At 40.4% G+C, this 22202-nt stretch overlaps 1 protein-coding gene across 6 annotated transcripts in view; it reads left to right on the forward strand.

The window, feature by feature from the left end:
* The window catches only part of MYO3A (myosin IIIA), a 126871-nt gene that overhangs the window by 98167 nt on the left and 6502 nt on the right, over positions 1-22202 (forward strand). For all 6 annotated transcript variants that reach the window (XM_056337171.1, XM_056337172.1, XM_056337170.1 and 3 more), the window contains 7 exons: positions 308-419; positions 2662-2824; positions 3472-3558; positions 6580-6703; positions 7800-8778; positions 9463-9601; positions 20508-20617. In XM_056337171.1, the coding sequence (XP_056193146.1) occupies positions 308-419; positions 2662-2824; positions 3472-3558; positions 6580-6703; positions 7800-8778; positions 9463-9601; positions 20508-20617 (1714 nt within the window). The remainder of the gene's footprint in view (positions 1-307; positions 420-2661; positions 2825-3471; positions 3559-6579; positions 6704-7799; positions 8779-9462; positions 9602-20507; positions 20618-22202) is intronic.

Genomic DNA, 22202 nt, shown 5'->3' on the forward strand with positions numbered 1-22202 from the left:
CAGAGAGCCAGAGCAGCAATGAGCTGGTGCACTACTTTACTTGGGTGGCACACTTCTTAAAAGCCTTCTGGTGTTGCTATAGAATTAAACAACCCACCAGGGTGTGCAATATGCCACTCATCCGCTTTTGATTGAGTTCTCAGCATTGCATATCAATCAAAGCGATTTCTTTCATATGCTGTCTTGGTTTTTTCAGTGTTACATTTTCTTTCATGCATCTGTTTTTATTATTTATACAAATGGTTTAAATGTATTTGCATCTATTGCTTGCTATTAATGGAATAACGAATCATATATTTGTCTTTAGGTATTACCTCATCTGTTACAAAACAAATGATGATCCTCCAGTCAGCCCAGAAACCTGTGCTGCCATCTTGGAAAAAGCCCGCCTTGACAACTGGGTTCTTGGAAAAACTAAAGTAATTCTTTAATATACTGTATCTGCATTATTGCAGTATGTCAATGTTAACTTATTAAGCAGTTTGTTTTCTCACCCATTTGGTTGGGGTACCTCTCATTCTAAATTGGTTTAAAAAAAACACACCGTTTGCTGGGTACTGGTATCTGGCTGAAATCCTGACCCTGCAAAGTGTTAAAATTGTGATCAGCTTTAGTGAGGCCACAGTGCAAAGCAGAACATGACAACAACACTGCTTGCATTTTCTTCCAAAAAATGTAGTCGTAAGGATCCCAGTGAGCTTAGTCCAAGCTTTCTTAAGGAAAATAAGTTATACTGCTTCCCAAAAGCAATCAGACTCACAAAGGGAAAGGGAAATGGTTTGGCTTTCCAGCCTGAAGCCTCTGTGGCACTTTGCTGAGCACTGGGGGAAGAGGGAGCTGATGGTCCCATATATGTGAAGTAGGGAGAAGCCATTATTGTAAAAGAAACACATGCCTGTTCCCATACTCTTGTTTTTGGTTCTAGTTCAGTAGTCTTCCCGGTGTGCCACAGAGGGACACACCACTCACACACCCTCCCCCAGTTAACAGATCTCAGGAGGTCTGCCAGAGAAAAGCAGCGTCAGACAAGTACTGCACCACATCTCTTTGTTAACGTAACAGAAGTGCCCAGGAAGGAGATGGAGAGAGAGAAAGATGGATCCCAACCTATTTGAAATCACCTCAGTGTAGAAGAAAACTGTTCTTCTGAGACATCTTCCTGGATAGGTGGGACAGAAGCCATGAAGTTACCTCCTCCTCAACCTTTATTTCCCTCTGCTGTCTTAGTGAGGCTAATAGACAACATGCAGCCAAAGGAAGCGTATCTGGAGATGTGAGATCTCGTTGTGACTCAACAGGCTTCCCACCTGCTACCCAGGCTGGGGAATCCACTTACCAGCTATAGACCTGGGCGGTGCAACCAAACACTAGGACTCACTGTGTGATTAATGTGATTAATAAAACACCATAAATCGCTGCTCACAAGCAAACCACTGTCCCTGTTGATATAATGGAAGTAGTGATCATATGTTGATCACCTATGATAGTATTATAATAAACAACACACAGAAAGGTAAAGAAATAGATACAAAGTTGATCGACCCATTATAGTAAGTGGACAAAGTAAATAGACACACGACCTGCTCGGAGGAGAAGCGCTCTGTGACGATGATAAGGGGTCTCGGGCCAGCTGAGAGGGACCTTCACAGAGCACTTTCTGAGTTAAGATTTTATACCTGTACAGTCATGAAGGCAGTTTGTATGGATAACTTTGACAGGCAAGCCTTTTTTATCAGTTTAGACACAGCATGGAGGTGTTACAACATCAGGTGGGTGCTCCCCCTTAGCCGATAGGTAGTTTTTATCTTTGGGCTTTATTCCCCTTGAGATGGAGGGTGTGAGCGAGGTACTGTTATCACATACGCACAGTAGGGATGGAGGGGTTCAGAAAGGAGAAACTACCGGGCCTATGCCTGGTCCTGCTCCTTTCTTTGTGGCTTCAATGGCTGTTTCCCTTCTTCAGCACACTACTTCTTTGTTGGTGGTGTTTTCCAAATAACAGCCTGAAGCTCACATATCTGTAGCTTACATTTACTTTAATTAGGGTTAACCTGTATCTGTACCAATTAGTGATCAAAGATCAGGGGAATTCTGCAAAATAAGAATAATTAATGTCTTAATTGCACAAGCTCTTTCTACACATTTTATTTTATTGTCATATACACCAGGAAGGTATTTGTATCCCTTGTGCTGGACTAGTTTTTCAGGGGTTATATCAGCTTCACACTTGATAAAAACAATTCAGTAAATAAACAATGCCTTAGATTTAAATTGGGAAGCAGAGAGGTTGAAGGTTCCAGATTTCATCACATTTATGTAACGCACATCAGATTTGCGAGGTTAGCAAAACTGTCAGCCTCATAGTTTTGCAAACAGATTTACAGTTACAGACTGAATTTTTGCACTTTAAAACATCCTCCCATGAAAGCACGAATAAACAGGGACTGACAAAATATGTTGAAGGGGAGAGTAAGGTAAACTAATACCCCAAACAGTGAAAATGCTATATTTAATAAGAATGACCCTTTAGGTACTACATCTGAAGAGTCTGTTCATCATTTGAAAGCAACGTGTAACTCTTGTTGATGTTAAATGAATTGAGTGAATACAAGGCCTGGGAGGGTAACTAAAACTTTTGCATGTCTGCATCCTCTTTTTAAGGTATTCCTCAAATACTATCATGTGGAGCAGCTAAATTTAATGCGGAAGGAGACAGTTGACATGATTATTTTGATTCAAGCTTGTGTCAGAGGGTGGCTGGGTTCAAGAAGATACAAAAAGATAAAGGAGCAAAGGGAACAAAGTGCTATTAAAATACAGTCAGGTAATAGCTTTAAAACATTTAACATTTTGCTTAAAGCTAATGCATGTGTACAGTTGATGGATGTGCATGCTGGGTGTGGATTTTGCTGTTTTCCCGCTGTTGCATATGACAAAATAACTTCTACTTGGTGATAACTGTTCTTATGAAGAAAAATTTCTTTTAACCAGTTATGACAATCTCTTTACCGAAGTTATGTTTATCAATGTTACATTTAAAAGGCAATTTTAACAATGGAAGGACATGATTGCACAGATGATACCGTTATTAATAATATTCTGACATGCTCTGACAAGTTAGATAATATAATAATGAAAATAAAATGTATTAACTGTCCTGGGTAATAAGACCAATTACTGTTGATGGAGACATCAACTGAAATTTTTAATACAATTCAAACTTCATCTTATTTTACATTCTGATTCTCTTATGTTTTGTATTCATTTCTTTCACAATATCTGTACTCACTGGAAGATGTAGGTTTTATGTAGATTTACTTGTGCTTGTTTGCTTTTGCTTTTTGAAAGATAAAGCCTGCAAAATATTTATGAATATTTCAATGGAGGTCTGTAATTCTTTCCAGACTTTTTTTATTCTTACAGCCTTTTGTGTAACTAATGGATTATTTCATTTTTGACATCTCTTTTCAGCTTACAGGGGGTTTGTTGCTCGTAAAGAATACACAAATGCAAAACGTAATAAAAAAGTGGAAGAATATATTACTAGATTTCAAGCAAGTAAGGACTGTTTGCTTTCATGGCTTTCAAATGTGCTATTCATACACAATATGTTAATCCAGATTCTTTGCTATTACCTAGCTACACTGATTGACTATGCTCATTTACATATTCTGAGGTATAATTTATCTATTATGTATCTATATGCAGTGGTTGAAATGGGTCGGTGTATTGCATTACCTGTAGCTCAAAGTGGCATAGAAGTACTTTGCACAGCTGTGAAGGGGGCTGGTTAAATGCCATAGCAAAGCCTTTTCACTCCTTATCCAATATAAGTGTTACAGCCGTTGTTGTTGAAGCCCCATATGACACTGCGTATAATGTGTGTGCGTGCTGCTCTACTAGGAATAGGATTTGTTACATATCAGTAATAGTTATGTTTGACAAGACTACAACCTGTAATTTCACTCATGGTTTTTGCCATCACTCAATCCAGCCTAGCAAAATATTTCTTCTTTTCCGCACCGATTATCACCTTGGGCCCAGATGTATATTATGTGACAACCCTTTTTCCTCCCTATATTTCTGTCTCCCCTGTGCCTGCAGAGATGTCCCCAAGCCAGATGTAGTGTGGGCAGCTCTGAAAGCAGCAGCAGTACAACTAGAGAAGCACAGGTCTGAAAACAGCTGGCACAAATCTGTGCAGCACTTTCAGTAATTGCAAAGGCAGCAACCCCAAATATAAGGTAGTGCTGCCAGTACCCAGGCAAATCTAGATTTAAACTACCTCAGATATGCGTTCACGAGTGTATACCAACACCAATGCTGGTTTTAATCATTGTCTGATCAGTTAATTGCACTGAGCCAATGTTAGTGTGCACTGATGAGCGTGTTCTGCAGTTGGATGCAGAACTTCATCAGTGTAGAAAACAAATGAAAACCAGAATAAAATCCAGTGACGTGCCAAAAATAATGACACCTCTGAAAGTTGTCAATTATATCAGGATTTTGAGCAAATGCAAAAGTATGAATTTACCGCTTTGCTTTATTTGTTGATTTCCCCAATGTTTCTTCTTGTCCACTTTGTCCTGTGTGCAGTTTCATTTCAACTTCTTTCAGTTTACAAGAAGCCAGAACAAAATAGAAGCCCATTTATACTTAGCTCTCTCAGGTTCCCACCCCACCCCTGCCGTGTATTTCTATAGCAATACAAAATTCCTCTTTCAGTTTGAAAACAAAGCTTAGACAGTTACTATCTCCTAACTGAGTTCTCGGGAAGTTTCAGAGGTGGTCCAGAATAAGTCTAAAAAGCCCAGAATTAGCTTATATTGGCATGTCCATTGACATTGTAACTTGATTTATTTCAAAATAACTCCTGTTGAGTAGCTTTTGTATGCAAATGAAATGAGGATTGGCTCAGAAGTCCAAGAAACTCTACAAGTGTTCCAAGTACTTTACAATTTGCACTTTCCTAAGGCCCTGTCAGACTGCAGTATAAAAACCAGTTGTACTACTCCTAGTAAGTATTTGGGTTCCTTTACCTTGCATCTAATTATCAAGATGTCATTTATGTCCCTTTTATATAGTGCTTCTTACACAGAACCACTGCACCTAGTGGATCCCAAGCTGTCTAAATTATGAGGGGTATACTAAAGCAAAGAAACCCTAGCACCAAGTTATGTGAATGTGTTAGAACAAACTGCTTGTGCTCCCTTCCCATTCTTAAGTGAGCTTGACCCTTTCCCTCTGATACAAACCACTGTCAGCAGAGCTGGAGTAAGAGCTCCCGTATCTACCATCTCCTCAGGGTATTTAAATCACCTGAATCCTTAAATCACCTAAACCGCCCAAGTCACGGCATTGCATTTGGAATTAAGAGTTTAACAGAATGCTATGCTCTTTTTAATTTGCCAGGGATTAGCAGATTTGTGCTGAATTCCTGGAACTGCAGACTTGTCCAAATCAAGCACTGTGGAGACTGTGCCAGTTCCCATTAGGAAATTATTTGCAAGTTCAGGAATTTTTGAAGCAACATTTCTGAATGCAATTCAATTTCTGATTAAGACACTTCAGTGTAGATGTCTACAACTGACCTAAGTGTCTAAACAACTCTTACAGTCAGCAGAGCCTATAGTTTGATTTATTTTATTCAAAACCACCAAATGCACAGCTCATTTGCCCCCATATTGGTATCTAGTGTCATCTGAGATGCCCTAGGTTATCTTGCTGGCCTCCACAGCTTTATTTCATGTGGTATACCCAGCTTTCTCTCTCCAGAAAGTCCTGTCTGTCTGACTCTTTCTGCCAGCTCTACATAGATGCCTCTGCTATGGCAGTAGATACCTAGATGCCAGCAGCTGCATCAAGCCCCGAGTCACTAGTCAGTGCCTACACATCTTACAGAAGACCCAAGTCCTTATTCATCCTTGTTCACACCAGAAACTTGAACTTTTACCTCCCACAAAGCACAAGTAGCAAGTTACCCTTGCACCCAACTACTGTGGAGCTTAGCACATCTTTCATGCTGAGCTTTTTCATTCTGACGGATGAGTCTTTGCAAAAAGGATCATGAGCTAAGTATTCTCTAACTGCTGAGCTATCAAATTTTCCAGTTTTCTCTATCTATTGAATGTTCAGCTAATTCCACGCCTGTGCCAGAAGAGAGCCTGGTAATCTCTGTAGCCTTATAATCAGGCATTTCCCAGGGAAATGAAAGACTGAGTCAAATAATTGCCTGAATCAGGCAGAGCAGGTACACGAAGCTGCGAGCACTGTGTTCCAGAGGCATTTATATAGCACTATGCTTCTGCTTCATTCTGCATCTTCCTGTATTTTCTTAAGTCAAATAAAATACAAAGAAAAAGCTTGTATGTATCCTCATGTAGAATGGGTACAGCTTTCTGAAATCTCAAAAAAAATTTTGTGGGACAGAATAATTCCAGATGAAACGTAATCATAATAACCACCCCTGTCCGTATTTCCTTATTTGTTGTTCAATGCTGTTATCATTTGACTCTCTGAAATGTGTGGGACACCCATTGCTTGTTGCCTAAGCTTGTTTTGTATTACAATTTGTGTCAGTTGCCAGAGGGTACTTACTCAGGAAGAAGAGAAAAGAACTAACTGAGACAAGAAACAAAGCAGCCATAACAATTCAGTCTCACTACAGGGGGTATAAGGAGAGGATGATCTTCAAAAGGAGCAGGTAGTAGTATTTTCTATCTCTTATGTCACTGAAATGTGTCACTGAAGAACAGTGATAAAAGATAAAAGTGAAGTGAATTAGGATTAATCTAGACATGTATGCAAAGGTAATGTACATTTATGTGGAGATTTTTAATGTCAGTAGCCAATCTTCTCATACTTTTAAGACCAGAGAATAAAGGCATATTTAGGGGAAAGATCAACAATATTGTGCTTACCTGTAATGTTAATGTGATCTGTAGACGAGTCTTTTTCTAGAACTAGCTCATCATAAAAAAAATGCTCAAGCAAGGGTGAGACAATAGCCATGTGCAAGGATCTGTTCTCAAGTCACTGTTTCAGACAAGCATAGGTGATAACAGCGGGAACCCGGATGTCTTGCTCAAATCAAACAGCTAGAAATTAGGTGAGGTGAATCACATCCTAAATCTCTCTGCAATGTGCAGTCCCAGTCTCTGAAATGGAGCTAGTAGCACTTTGCTCATCGCCGTTGTTTTTTCAGTGATAGCATTTAGGTAGGTGGAGACTAGTCCAGAGAGGTGGAAAACAGCTGTGAGGGAGTGCAGAGTCTTTCGGAGGGAAAGAAGAGGGTGGTAGATTTCACCTGGCACTGAAATTTTATTCATAGTAACAAAGACAGTTTAGGGAATAGGCCCTTTCAATGTGACCTGGACGTATGCCCAGCATCGTTCTTTTTTTCATTCCTAGTATGTCTTGAGACAGTTTATTTTCATGAATACATTTAGGATTTTGTGCATTTATACATATTTGAGGTGCTAAAGTGTTTCTGCCTTCTTTTTTTTTAGCATTTAAATTAATTCTTTACTACTTTATCAGCCCTCATGCACCCTAAATTTTCCCCCTAGCAATTTTCTGTGAAGAGTTTAAATTATGTCCCTTTTCACTTTAAGAAATAATGATAATAATCAGAAAGACAGAAATTGTTTTGTTTTCTTTAATCCCACGAAATCTTTCCCATGTTGCAATGTATCAAATTGCCATTTAGTACACAAACATCACCAAAGGTAGTTATAAAGTTGTTGCTATCCTTCATCTCCTTCAGCTATAATTTTTGCCCAAAACTCTGTTCCATTCAGGGAATTACTTAGTAAGGAACAAACTGAAAATGCAGCATCCATTAGCGAAAAGGAAAAGGATGAAGAACTTCAAGATTATGAGGGGAGTCCAGCTGGAGTGAAGAGTGCCCTTCCTAAAAATGAAGAAGAAGCAGCTGTCATTGTTCAGAGCCATTACAGAAGCTACAGAGTCCATGTAAAAATAAAGGAACAGTGTGAAAAAATAGCAGAGGAAGAGTTATCTGCTGTGGAATTCCTTGAGGCGCAACTGCAGCCAGCTCAAAATGATACACTGGAAGAAGTAGCAAATGAGGAGACTGAAGATGAAGCTGATGCTGTTACTGACAACGAGTGCTCAGGGTACAGTGACACAGGGAATGTACGGGAGCAACAGAGGACATCTGCTGAAGGAGAAGGAGCTTCTGTGAAGCAGAACCCTGTAGCAGAAAGTTTTGGTGAAGGTGAAGAACAGACCTCTTTGGAAGAGTTTTTGAGCAAATCTTCAGTCAAAGTCACAGCTGAACCTAAGCCCAAGCAAGAGCAAGGTAATCCAGACACACTCGGTGCAGATGGGCAGAATCACGAATCTGCTGTTGTCCAGCCCAGGACTGAAAGGGATGTGGAAAGAAACCACCTGAAACATGAAGCAGTGATGCCTAGAGGAGGTAAAGGAATTATAAGAAGGGTGTCACTAAGAGGCTCACGGAAGCAAGTTGAAGCAGAAAAACAAGGTTCAGAAGACAAAGAGAAGGCAGCAGTGGTTATACAGAGTAGTTACAGGTGTTATAGAAGGAGGGGACAACTCAGAAAAGAAGGGAAACTGCCTTGCAGAAGTCAAGAGAAAACTATAAAGGAGCCAACAGAAGCAGTATGCGTTCAGAATAATGATCCTCAAATAAGAAAAGATAGGGAAAGCACCAGTACAGAAGCTGAAGTCTCTAAGACACTGAAGGGAAACTCGGAGAAAGAGGCTTGTGATTTGGCAGCCTTTTCACGGCAGGTAAGAAGCTTCTAAGCCACATATGTTGAGCATAATACTCTGAGCAGTGACGGGATGGCAAAGTTACTTCACTGGCTTCAGCGGCACCAAGGTTTTACTCTCCAAGACTGAGATTTTGGAATGGGTGTTCTACAAAAATGCATATTTTGGGCTGCAAGAGAAAATACCCTTTTCAGGAAGGAGGGAAAGACAAAGAGCAGTGGCAAAAATTATGTTGTCTTAACCTAGTTTATGTTAAATGCAGAAGCTTTGCCTTTGTTGAAATGTGCATTTGCCAGGCAAGACCCTTAATTCAGTAACCTCATGAAATATCTCTGTAAATAAAACTAGAAGTTGCTGTGTCAGAGACTCACATGTGCAGAGAAGTGTGCCTACAGCTGTAGAAGCTATTTTGCATCAGCAAGGTACCGTCTGCTCACATGTGAACCAATATGACGCAGCTCCAGGGCTGGGCTGCAGTGTGGAGTTTCCGGTGTGTGGGGTTTTTCCTTCTTCCTCCCCTCCCCCCCCTTTTTTTTCCTTCTGTTTTAAGGGAGATGGGGAGGTAAATGTGGTAGGGGTCTACACTGCAGTCAGTGGAGCAATACCTTTTGAATTCATTCTCTAGTCCACTATTTTACCTTCGATTACTTTGGAACGTGTATACTTCTATAATAATGTAAACTCCTGTGTTATATTTTTTAGATATCAAAATTATCTGAAGACTACTTAGCACTGCAGCAAAAATTGAATGAAATGATACTGTCACATCAGCTGAGACCCGTGATGCTGTCCAAAGATAAGCAAGCTAATGGCCAACTTTCTTCTCATGTTTGTCAGCCAGGTAATGTTGAACCTTACTGTTAGCAGAATTTTCATTTGTAAACAGGACTGTCAAGAAGTGACTCCTAGTCATGTTTTTAAAGGCCAGGGAACAGTGTAAGAGTTAGCTCTGGCTTTTCATATAATTCAGGTTGTACATTTTTGCACTAAACCCCAGATCAGTACGTGTCTGGAACATAGTTTTCATAGAAAAATCCAAGCCTGGTTGGAATTTATTTATTTACCATTTTTCTTGGTATTTCATTTCAGTGCTGCTTAAGATTGGTGAATGAATCATTGTAAGACCTAGACATAGCATCTCTAGGAATACTTTTATTTGGTAAAAATTCCACATTGGCTCTTTTTTACTTCTATGTTGCTGAACTGTGTGTGCTATTGGTAAGATACGGGACTATGTGTTAAAAACAAAAATTTTTTAGGTACTATGTCAAACAGTTTACTAAAGTTTGTCACATATGTGCTGAGTAAAGTTTTAGCTAGCCACAAAAGCTACTGAGGCTATAAAAATCTAAAACTTCTACCCATGTTCATAGGTAAGTCCTTAAAATTATAAAGTTTTATTAATAATTGGACTGCATTTAACTGGCACACTTAAGAGGACATTACCTCTGAATATATACTCCAAAATTATTTATATTCCAGTTAATGTGGGCAGTGGGGGCTCCTAAAATGCAGGCACACTTGGAGCAGGTTAGGTGGCAGTGGGGAGGAATGCTGGTAGAATAAAGGTGGAAGATATGGAATTCAGAGCATGCAGATAGATCATGAAGATCTGTGCCCCGTGGAGAGGTCCACAAAGAGCTGACTGAGCAGCTCAAGCCCCTTCACTTGGAATAGATGTAACATGGGATTTCCTCAGTCTGTGTCTTGGGGCTGCAGTTGTGGAGGAAAATGAGGATAAACATGGCAGATGACGGGGTGGGTCTCCATTTCTGCAGTGGGGTTTTGCCAGCTCATGCCACTGCACTGCCTCTGGGGAAGATTTCTGCTTGCTCCTGCACAGCAGAGATCAGATGCAGGGCTGTCCCTTGCTGCCCAGAGCTAGTTGTACTATTTTCACAATAATATTGTGGATTCAGCTGTCACGTATGCTGAAACTTCCTTGTGTTCCCATGGCTACACTGAAGAGATCCTAAAAGTACTTCACCCCCACCATACCGCCCTCTCAAATGGGCAAGCTGCTAAAAGGAGGGCTTGGTGTTTACAAAAGCTAAACCTTGAATTGTAAACTGGCTGCTGGTAGATACTTCACATAGTTCAGGCTCTTTCAAAGACCAGTCTGCAAGAGAAAACAAATGTGAAGTGGAAATCTAAGTGCCATGATCTTTCATTAAAGACAGAGCAATGTTTCTGATTGCCATCAGTGTACAGAGTTCTCTATCAAATGTTGCTGATTTTGACAAGATAAATCTAAGGAACTAAAAATGCATGCTTTGGAAAGTAACTCTTGGTTCTCACACATTTTCCTACAGAAGCTAGAGAAGAGAGGTAGATAGAGGGAAAGGGAATACACAAATCCCTGTTTTATCAGTTAAAGATCTCATTACGTACAGAAGTGAACGAGGTGAAAATGTACCAGTATGTTCATGCCATGTGCAAAACACAACGAAGTCTACCCTTCACATTGCTATAAATTTAAGTAGCATTGCAGGAGGCGAAAGGATGCCAGGATTAGCCACCTCTGCAGGCAACCCTGTAGAGTGGTCATCAGTCAGACACTTAGCTACCCTTTATCTCTGAAAATGTCCCAGTGCTTCAAAAATCCGTGGTGTCATAATGCAGAGGTTTTCCAATGGCAAAGTGTGTGAAAGTGCTGAGTTGTAGCCTTTTGAACATTGACACGAAAAATGTCATACATCTCTTTGAACCAAGTCACAATGCTTTTTAAGACAACACTGAAACAGTTGTTGAGTTGCACAAGAGACCACGTCTTTGGCCTCATTTTAATGAATAAATGGAAATAAGAACAAGCTAACGTTGTGTGGTCTTAACAAAAGGAGTATTTATTTTCTTTGTTTTCTCCTGACAAATGTCTGCATGTGTGACATGACAGCACTTAGCTCTTTTGTGCATCAGGCAAAATCTTTAAGAAAATTCTGATTAATTACAAGCTCACGCTTTTCTTCTCTTTATCTTATGGGTGCAAAAATTAACTATTTGATATTTTGACTTATTGGCTTTTGTAAAAAGGAAGTCAGCAATAGCAATCATAACTGTAAAACAGTAGGAAGCATCAGAAAGAGTCCGGAATGCTCAGATTCATATAGATTAAAACATACTTTGTAGTCAAGGCATACTCATTTCACTATGGCTTATTGTTGTAGTTTAACCCCAGCTGGGAAGTAAGCACCACACAGCCACTGGCTCACTTCCCCCCCTACCCACCAGTGGGATGGGGGAGAGAATCAAAAGAGTAAAAATCAGACACTCATGGTCTGAGAAAAAGACAGTTTAATAAGTACAGCAAAAGCCACACAAGCAAAGCAAACCAAGGAATTCATTCATTACTTTCCATCAGCAGGCAGGTGCTCAGCCATCCCCAGGAAAGCTGGGTTCCATCACGTGTAACAGTTACTTGAGCAGACAAACACCATCACTCCGAATGTCCCCCCCTTCCTCCTTCTTCCCCCAGCTTTACATGCTGAGCATGATGCCATGTGGTACGGAATGTCCCTCCGGTCAGCTGGGGTCAGCTGTCCCGGCTGTGCCCCCTCCCAGCCCCCTGTGCCCCCCCAGCCCGCTCGCTGGTGGGGGGTGAGAGGCAGAAAAGCCCTTGGGGCTGCGCAAGCCCTGCTCGGCAGGAACGAGAACAGCCCCGCGTTATCAGCGCTGCTCTCAGCACAGATCCAAAGCACAGCCCCGTACCAGCTACTGTGGAGAAAATTAACTCTATCCCAGCCCAAACCAGCATACTTGTGCGGAATTTTAGCAAAATATTTTTATCAAAATAAATATGGTGGACACATGCTTTTGGTTTTGATTAAATTGCTTTAAGTTGGCAAATAGACAAGGTGAATACAGAGCTCAGGAGGAGTTACTCTTTTCAAAGCTGAAATGGGTGCCACTCAACTAAGAAGCAATGACAGAACTCACTACAGAGAAATTTGCCACTAAAGCACAAGCCAGCTAAAGTTGTCCTACGAGCCCTTAAACACTGTAAAGCATGAGTTGGTACCTTCTATCTCAAACCAACCTATCCCTCCCAGCCGGGTTACTGCTGTCCAGCTCGTCACTTAGCGAATGCTCTGCTCCAGTAAGTCAAACCACCCCAAAACCAGCCCTCGTAGAGTTCTTGACAGAACTCTTGTTCCCAGTCTTTCTGTAGCCATCTTTCCCTTTATACAAGAGGCAGTTATTATCCTTTGAGCTAGGTCTGGCTCCTTGGCCCTCCTGTCCGGCTGGTCTGAGCTGGGCAGCCGTAGTTTGTGTTCGCAGTGTTCTGTTGTTGACTTAAGTGTAGCTACTCACGATAGATGTCGTGAAGGTGAGTTTTGCCAGACACTGAACTTCAAAAAAGTGTAAAGGAAAGCCAGCCAGGTTCTAGTCAGGCTCTGTGTTCTGCTAGCCTTGCTGGCCATGATGTGAAACTTCACTCCCTGCAACACTGTGGGTTTGACAGTGGATACCAGGCTCAGCCGCCCACCTGGGGTATGGAGTGATGCAAGCCTTGACTTCTCACATCCCTGTGGCTAATCAGTCCACTGAGAGACCTTTCTAGGTGTGGAATGTGAAATTTCTTTTTCTGCATTTGAGCATAATTCACACAACAGGAAAACCGTTTCCTTTCCAGCTATGACCAATGGGCAGGATATTGAAATAAGGGTAACATATAACTTACAAGGGTAACGCTGCAGTAATTCCCCAGCTTGCCTGTGAGCCGATTGGAGCCTAAGCATTACAAAGCTCAATAACAAAACTGCATTGTCTAAAGTAGACTTTTATTATAGCAAACATGATCTAACTAGTGGAGGGAATATTTAAGTAAAAATATGCTGTGTTTAGTTCATTTAGGTTGTACTGTCTACAACACAGGAGTTACCAGCATTCTGGATACTGTACTTTCTTCCTGTATGCAATACAGCAAGATAACTACATAAAACAAAGACTTGCAGTAGCGTACTGCAGGTTGTCACGCTGAAGTGAAGCAGACAGATGTGGTGAGTGATCCACTGTCTATTAAACAGGGAGGAGCCTCCCTGTCTTCTTGCCTACATGGTGTGTTACAGTACAATTTATATGCACACATTTACAGATGGATATGCTTTTAATGCAGGTTTCCCTCTAGGGCTACCTTTGCTGTCCTGCCCTTATGAAGGCAAGGATTGTTGAGCTTTAGCTGTTCTTTAAATCATGTAGTACTTACCTATTTGTAATTACTTTGGTCATTTACATTTATTTACACTTCTTCCTCAGCTTCACTAGTTTTATATGTCATTTTACAGCTATAACACACGAATTGTATTTTATAGCTGTATGCCAGATAGGAATACTTGTCTGTCTTCATCTGTGGGCAGGTGGCCGTTGTTCAGTTTGAGAACTTACCGACTCCTCTGATAAAATATTTTATTACATTGCTACCCACAGAAGGGGAGGAACTGTGGGGCAGCTGGGTGGTGTGCTGTGACACATTCAGATTTTCAAAACTGTTTATTTTAATAAAAACACAAAGCCTGCAATTTAAAGAACATATGAGGAGAAAGGTTGAATTAGTCTTAAATCCACAAGGTTAAGTTGTTCTTAAGTGAATGTGTTTTTATAAAAATGCATAAAGCAAGCTGCACAAGGTTCCTGGAATAAACAATATTCTCTGTGGCTCAGATTTCTTGAGTGGGTTATATTTGCTTGCCAAATGTTTTCAGCTAAATGTAATGACTGCATCCCAGGACAGCACCTTTGGACTGCTAGTGAGCCTTGGGTTACTGTGGTGTCAGAATAGATGCACAAATGGCCACTGTCAAGTTTTTTGAAGTCAAAGCTTGAAGTGAGGGGAATTTGACCATTAGGGGAGCAAATTCTTTCTTTTTTTCTCCAGATGAATAATGGTGCCCATCCTTCTAAGTATTAAATGACAGTTCAAGTACAAAATCTCAGGAAGATAATTTTCTATATTTAGAATGAAATTCACACAGTACGAGGAACTCCAGTACAGCTGAGGACCTTTTCAGCTACAAGAAGTGGTGAGACAGGCAGGGTTTTCATCCAGGATATTTTACACAGCACTATTTATGGGGGCTTCATGGGCAGCCTTTGCAAGGAAAAGGGAGCCTGTGTGGCACTGGGTGAGCAGAGTAGTATTCTCTGGCTGGTCTTTCTTCTTTGCAAGGCAGGGAGCACTGAGGCGTGGGACTGGAGAAAAGCAGGGTAGTCAAGTGCTTCTGCTGTCTGATTGTTCTCGGCTACTAGAGTCACCCTTTGGACACCATACAGCCAGGACGTACAAGGAGTGTTGGGAGCTGGTCAGATCTGTGGCAGAGCATAAGATCTGGAAGGTCACGGAAGTGGAGTACAGCATTTTCTTTAAACGTCCTCTCTTAAATAGCAATAATCTCCAGTCACCATACTCCAGAAATGAGAGTATTAGTGTCAGCCAGAGACTGAAACTGCTTCCCTCAGTGTGATTGGTAGGACTTAGGCCAAGAGATCAAACTCTCAACTCCTGCTGCATGCAATTGGAAAGTTCTCGGTCTCTTGCAGTTGCTAGTTCTAGGTCTGTGCCAGAATAATTGCTCTGTTTTTTTCCAGATTGCTAAGAGTTTGCACCCATCAACTGTAATTTCCAAATCTGGCCATGGTAAACATTCCATGAATAAACAATACCTAACAATCACTAACCAGAATATTAAAGAGCAGTGCTTTTCTATGTGCACATGCCAAACTTGAATAATTACATCCTCACACTGCGTACAATTAGGACAGTGAAAAGGAATGTACATAAATGTTGTAAGCAGTAATACCTGTTAACTTCTCATTATCAAGCCCTGGAATTCCAGTCACTATATTTGCATTTTTCTGATTATTCCCAACCCTCTCTACAAAACCCATACAATTACTGCTTTTACTCGTTATTCTTCCTGCTTTATTCTGAGCTACGCTTTATACTTCTGTCCCTGTAAGATGTGGAACAGTGCTGAATCAAACATGTAACATTACACTTAAATGACCTGAAGATGGGCTTATCTGTTTCTCCAGGTGTCCTAATAAAAGAGACCTTTCATCACTTAGATGCATATCACAGCTGTAACCACACTATTTCTCTAGTCTTCTGTATAAGATCTGTTGTAAGTCATACATTAATTTACATTAGCATCCATGGATGTTGATTCCTTGAGATTGTTGTCTTCTAAGCTTATCATTGTATGTCAGAATGTGCAGACATAGTTCAGCCTAAAGAGCTGTTGATACTGACTTATCTTTATTCAAGCATTTCTTGCACATACTTGGATGTTTCAAGCTCATGCAGCTCTCCACAATTTCCATAGTTTGTGCTGGTGTTCAGGATACACATAAATTAAATGAGCTTGTCCTAAATTTCATTGTCCCTCTTCTTATTTTTTCAGTGTATTTGGAGCTTTCAGTGAGGGGTGAGTATGAAAGTAGTAATACCTTGTAACTGAATACCATAGAGTCAAAGAGTGTGTGTGCAACTTAAGTAGGAACCTCTGAGGTAGTGTTAAATGAGCTAGCTGAGGTACTGATAGGAATAAGGAATTTTCCTTAGATTTGCTAAACCTTCTTTAATGGTGCCTGGCAGCCACACTATTCACATGCCTTCGCTGACCCTTACCTCTGTAATTCATTCATTCTCAGGCAGAATGACCTTAACTTTTATTAAACCTTCCATCATCATTTGATCAAATGTGTTTTGACAGTCTGCTTCAGGTTTGGGCAGGAGAGAGATTTAACTTCCTAGGCATAGATTACAGCGTGTTTGACGTTCACTGCTGAGGTTCAGAAGCAAAGCATCCAGGTCACGAGAGCAAAATCTCTTTCTTTTGACTAACTGAGTACTCACTGCGTGTTTGTTCAGCCTGTCTTCCTCTTGCTAAAACCTTTAAAAAGGAATGTCTGTGGAGCATCAAATGTTTTTGTTTCCGGTTTCTCCTACATGTTCCTTCTAAGGCATGTGTGGCAGCACAGACGGCACCTGTTCAGGTAGATACAACCGCAAGGCATGGGCTGGCTGCAGAGAGGGGAGTCTTGGCACAGTCCTTCAGTCCAGCTCCTTAGCTGTGTTAATGACTAACTGGGACATAACCTTAAGCAAGTCTCGGTGTGTCTTGCTTTGTGTATCTCGTTTACACTGCTAGTAGGATAGGGATAATAATAGTGCCAGCCTGACATTTCCAAAGCACTTGGACAGCTAATGTTGTGAATGGGTTTCGTATCAATGTTGTAACAGATCTGTTTAGATGTTTGTTAGATAGAAAGCATCAGTTTTCCTTTTACATATGAAGCACATGGCCAGATCTTGCTAGAGATACTTGAAGTCTTAAGGAAAACTAGGCTATAAGATATTTTACTATGGAGAGACTGGGCTTCAGTAAAAACCTGTTCTTTGTAATGGACTCTAGAAGCAACATAATTGGCCCATTAGTAAGTGAATTTACTCCTCCTTTCTGTTTCGTTGGCTACTGCAGAAAGGTATAGTCCATCTGGAAAACAAACTCATCAAACAGCATTTATCAGGTTTGGGTATTTAATTTGCCTTCCACCTTTAATTCTGCTAAGTAAATGATTTCTGGAATGATCAGCAACTAATAAAAAAGCAAATTTTACCTTGTGCAGTGAGTTATCCAATACAGGCAACTATCATGTCAGCTGTATTTCAGTAGCAATGAACACACAAATCTAAGGGCAGAAGGGAATCACAGGTTCACTTTCCGGTGAAACAAAGCAAGCTAAACCCATCAAACTATTTTTTACTTACTGTGTAATTTGGAGACAAAATGCAGAATTGCATTTTCAGCCCTATATTTAATTTTAAAAAGCAACAATGGAGGTCCAGACTTAGAAGACTGCCTGCCCCAACATGGTATTTCTGTCCCCTCAGTTCTTTTGTATAGCTCATACGTATAGTACAATGCATGAGCCAAGATGAAAACCTATTTTTTATTGAAATCATTATCACTGTCATAATGATGGTTTTTGAATGTAAAAGGAGTCATCTTTGCAAAGCACATACACAAGAAGTATACAAGTAATTTCACTGGAATAATTGTAATCTAGAATATGATAATGCTTTATGTGTCTGACAGTGATGAATTAAATAATGTAACAGCATACATAATGTTGAGTTCTTAGGGGACAATAAAAAATCTTTAGGTATTATGAGAGTCTTTTCCCTGGGATTTTCCTAAAGCCCCCATTTTGGCTTCATTTTTTTGCAGATTTTCATGCAGTCATGGTCTTTGACACAGTTTTTGAAAACATCCTACAGACAAGAGCTTAGGTGTTTCTATTCAACTACACTGAATTTTAAGTTGTTGGGTTTTTTTTAAGGTATTGTTTCCAGTTTAGGCTCCTGTTGTGTTTAAAAATAAAATAGAGAAGATATGCCTCTACTCTCTCATAAATGGAAACCCAGATAACTCCAGGTGGCCCATTTGAAACACAGCAAGCTAACAACAGCCCATGTAAGAGCACAGTTAGGCCTGCTATACCTATAAAAATCAAATAATATAATTTATGTTTAATACAGGTTACTGAAATGAATTTATTGCATCTAAATTTCATTGTTTAACATAAATTATCTGTACCCTGACTTAGAATAACAACATTGTTCTCTTAAGTGCAAAATGTTATACTTGTTCATTCATTACATGAGAAGCAGTCTGCATTTCAGATAAGAAACTAAAACAACAAATGTAATCATTATCCAACTGCAATTTAAATTAACATTATTCATTCTGGCTCCTCTGTATATCCATGACCTTTACAAGCCTTTATTTATCACACATAACAAAAAACTTACACAGCTAATTTTGCTGGAGTCAACACTGATGTATTACTGATCATTTCCCATTTTAAATGATTGTGCTACCTCCTTAATTAAAAAGAGATCTGAGGTACACGGGTGCTGCGGGCATTTCGGGCGAGCGGGAGTCAGATACGAATACTCACAGAGTTCAAGATCTGATCCGTTTATTGTACAAACCAGGTAAACTTTTATAAGGCATTCTATAAACGTGCGATAATGTGATTGGCTATCTTACAAGCGTATAATAATATGATTGGTTAACAATTGTTTACTGGGAAGATTTCTGTTTCTGCTTGTTCTGGCACGTAGGCTCCTTTCTGCGGTCTCCTAGTTCCTCTTATTGCGTCCTGTCGGCCTTGGTTTTGTGCAAACATCTGCAATTTGCTCCTTTTTCTTCATCCCACTGTTCTGGTCGTAACCTCGTCTTATCTCTTCAGTATTTTTCCACTTGCTTCAGAGTTCAGTATAATCATTCAATACAGCAAGAGCCCCAACACACGGGAGAGATCTTATTTTTATCATGTAGAACCATTTCTGATGGTCATTAGAGAACAAAATACATTCTTTGTTCTAAGACTCAATCGCATGTAGTTAGCACATCTGGATTAAGGAGTTAAAGTTGCTTCATGTGAACAGATCAGATCAGCAGAACACACTTCAGTGATTCATTGAGAGCTAGATCGGCATTCCACCCTCACACTACGTTTACGAGTAAGGAGATGTTTCTTCTCATGGACAGTCCTATGAATACTTCTGTGATGGGACAAGGGCAATATAAAACCTCACTGGATAATGCAGTATACCGGGACACATGGTTCATTGTGCCTAAACCTTATGCAGTGACTTCATTCATCACCCTGTATGTGTCCCTGTGTCCCATCTCTATCATCGGTGTTCTGCTGCCACACAACTCCCTCCTCCTTCATCATGAAGGAATTGCTGTAGCCCCCTATTAGCTTTTCCTATGGCTGAAGCTGAATGTAACATGACCATGCTCACCATGCTGTATGTTTGTGGTCCTTCAGCCCCCCACAGTCAGTTCTGTGGTTTCCAAGAATCGGTAATTAGGAACCTATGCACTTATGTCACTCTGTGACAAGCAGCCTGTGAACCCTTAGCAGCCCTGCATCTTAGCACTGACAGAATTGTGTACAGATTTTTAACAAGCAAATATGCAAGACATTTTGCTAGTTCCCCACGTGCCAACAGTGTAATCCACAAGTCAGTGTCTAGCTCTGAGATGGAGACTGCCAGAGGACAGCAGTTCCATTTTGTGTTAAAATCTTGATTTCGTTTCCATTAGAATGAAGTTTGCAGGAAGATTTTGTAGAAATAGAGACCAGAAGTTGAGTACACTCAACTAGATTACACTGGATGCGATGGACATGGTCACGCTGTGTTGCCCAGAGATACATGATTTGGCTTGAACCAAGCAGCCTCAGCGGGAGTCCTTGGGGAAAGCCTACACCACGATAGAGGACCAGCCTCTGAATCAGAGATCTAATGCTAGTTCCCGTATTCGGCACCTTAACGATTGAACTGAGTCTGAAAAAAATATCATCCCTGCCGCCCAGGTGCCTGTTACAAGATGATGGGCTTCCAGTAGCCATTACTCTTCAGACCCCTTTTCTGAGTGTGGAGCACTGTCCCTTTTCAGGAGGAGACACCTGTACCAGGCAGCTTGTGGGCTGTTCCAGCCTGCCATTCACTACATGGCACGTGTGCCTGTGGGCAGTCAGGGCTCAAATGGATAAACCCATTCCCCTTTCCAGCCTGGTGGTGGAAGTGCCCCAAACAGTTGCTTTCTTGAGTTCCTGCAAGCAGAAGTGCCTACATGCTTTTGCTCTCTTTGGTGAAATTCTCTCCTGTTTTCATAAAAGCTTCCTGTTCTGTGAAGAAATAAGCATTGCTGTCTTCTGCTTTTTTACAGTTGCAGCCAAAGTAGAAGACTCTCGCCCAATGCAGAGACCCCCAAGGAGGCCACGGAAGCCCAAGACATTAAATAATCCAGAAGACTCCACGTACTACACTCTAATACATGTGAGTTTAGCAAGCTTTTGTGGGCTAAAACTGCCAGATGATTCCCCACCTGAACTTTCTAATTGGCCAATTCCCTATATTCCTTTCTAATGCAGCATAAAAGTGGCGTCCTGCTGAAAGGAGGCAGGCCACAAACTGCACATTTCAAACTAGGCTTGAAATTGAAGTTCAAAGTTAACCTGATTGGGGACCTAGGTCAGACTAATTTTTACTTCTGTACCTAAACATGCATACATTAATTTGCACTTTCAATACCCAAAATAAGTGCCCAGTCTCCATAGTTTCTTTGTAAGTCATGCAAGAGAAACAGGTTCATTCGGAGAGCTATTTTGAGTGTCTAAATTAGTGCTTGATCTTGCAGAGAAAGCAAATACTAAAATAGGCTGTATTAGTATGCGCACTGTGACTTCCTTTACAAATGTGTCAGATTGTGATTATGAAGGAATTGGCAAATACCAACAGCTCAGGAGACTAATGGATTTGAGTGTCTCTATATATAGCCTTTGGTCCAAGTTCAGATACCAAGTGCTGCTTTCCACCCTTGACTTCAGTGCACTTAGATATAGAAAAAAAAACCCACAACAAAAACACAAGAAAGCAAGCAGAAAGAGAGAAAATGTAAAAGCAGCTCAGAAAGCAGTTCCAACAAAAAAAGCAATTAAACTCATTTGCTCGAGGTGCCTGTATCTTAGTGACCTATTTTAACAGCCGGTGAGAGCCCAGCTAATAAACTAACCGTAGCAATTGCTTCTCCTTTCAACAGAAGGTGTCACCAGGGCCTTTAGGGAGAGTTGTGTCTGGCATACCAAAAAAGACAAATATGGCTGTGTTTTATGATGGGGGCTTTGAAATAATACAGCTTTGGAACAGTGATATTCTGAAAAGAAATTATATTCTAAAAAATAAATTCATATATAAGAATAAGATTTGTTTTGTGAAAGCGAGATTGGTGAGATAAAGGATTGAAATGAAAGGCATGACACTGAATTCTGTATTAGGAAATTACTGAGAAGGGTAATTCTGAAGTAAATGCATATTTAGAAAGCCAAAACTATACAACCAGGAACATAGTATTTTCTGAAAGTATTTTTTCCATATCAGAAAACAGTCATCACACCAGTGCAAACAAAAACTGCAGTAATGCTGGGGAATTTTTAGACACATTTTTAACAGCAGTTTTTCAAGGTATTAATCAATATTACCTTCAATTAGTTGTATTTTTCAAGAAGCTGTGAAAAAGAAAAGCCTGTCTTGCTGACATTAATTTCACTGGTAAGTGAAGGGTTCAGAATAAATATCTATACACTGAAGCTTAGAAGGAAGACCTACTAGTTCTTAAATTCTTAGACCTTGGGTAAGGCCTTGAGCTCTAACTTGAGATACTTGAAGCTAGTCAGCTTTCCCAGCTGTCATGGGTTTTCCACCCTATTAAAAATCTCTGTGACCTGCAGGTATTCGCAGATGATTATCAAGCCCAGATCACCTGAAAGCGAAGGCAAACAATAAGTGCATTTTGTGAAAAATTTTCTCTATCTTCTGCAAAATCAGATATTTCTCTCGCATCCTGTTACAGATATTAATTGGA

This window comes from Falco biarmicus, chromosome 4 (genome assembly GCF_023638135.1).
Source record: "Falco biarmicus isolate bFalBia1 chromosome 4, bFalBia1.pri, whole genome shotgun sequence".
In the NCBI taxonomy this organism is placed as follows: Eukaryota; Metazoa; Chordata; class Aves; order Falconiformes; family Falconidae; genus Falco; species Falco biarmicus.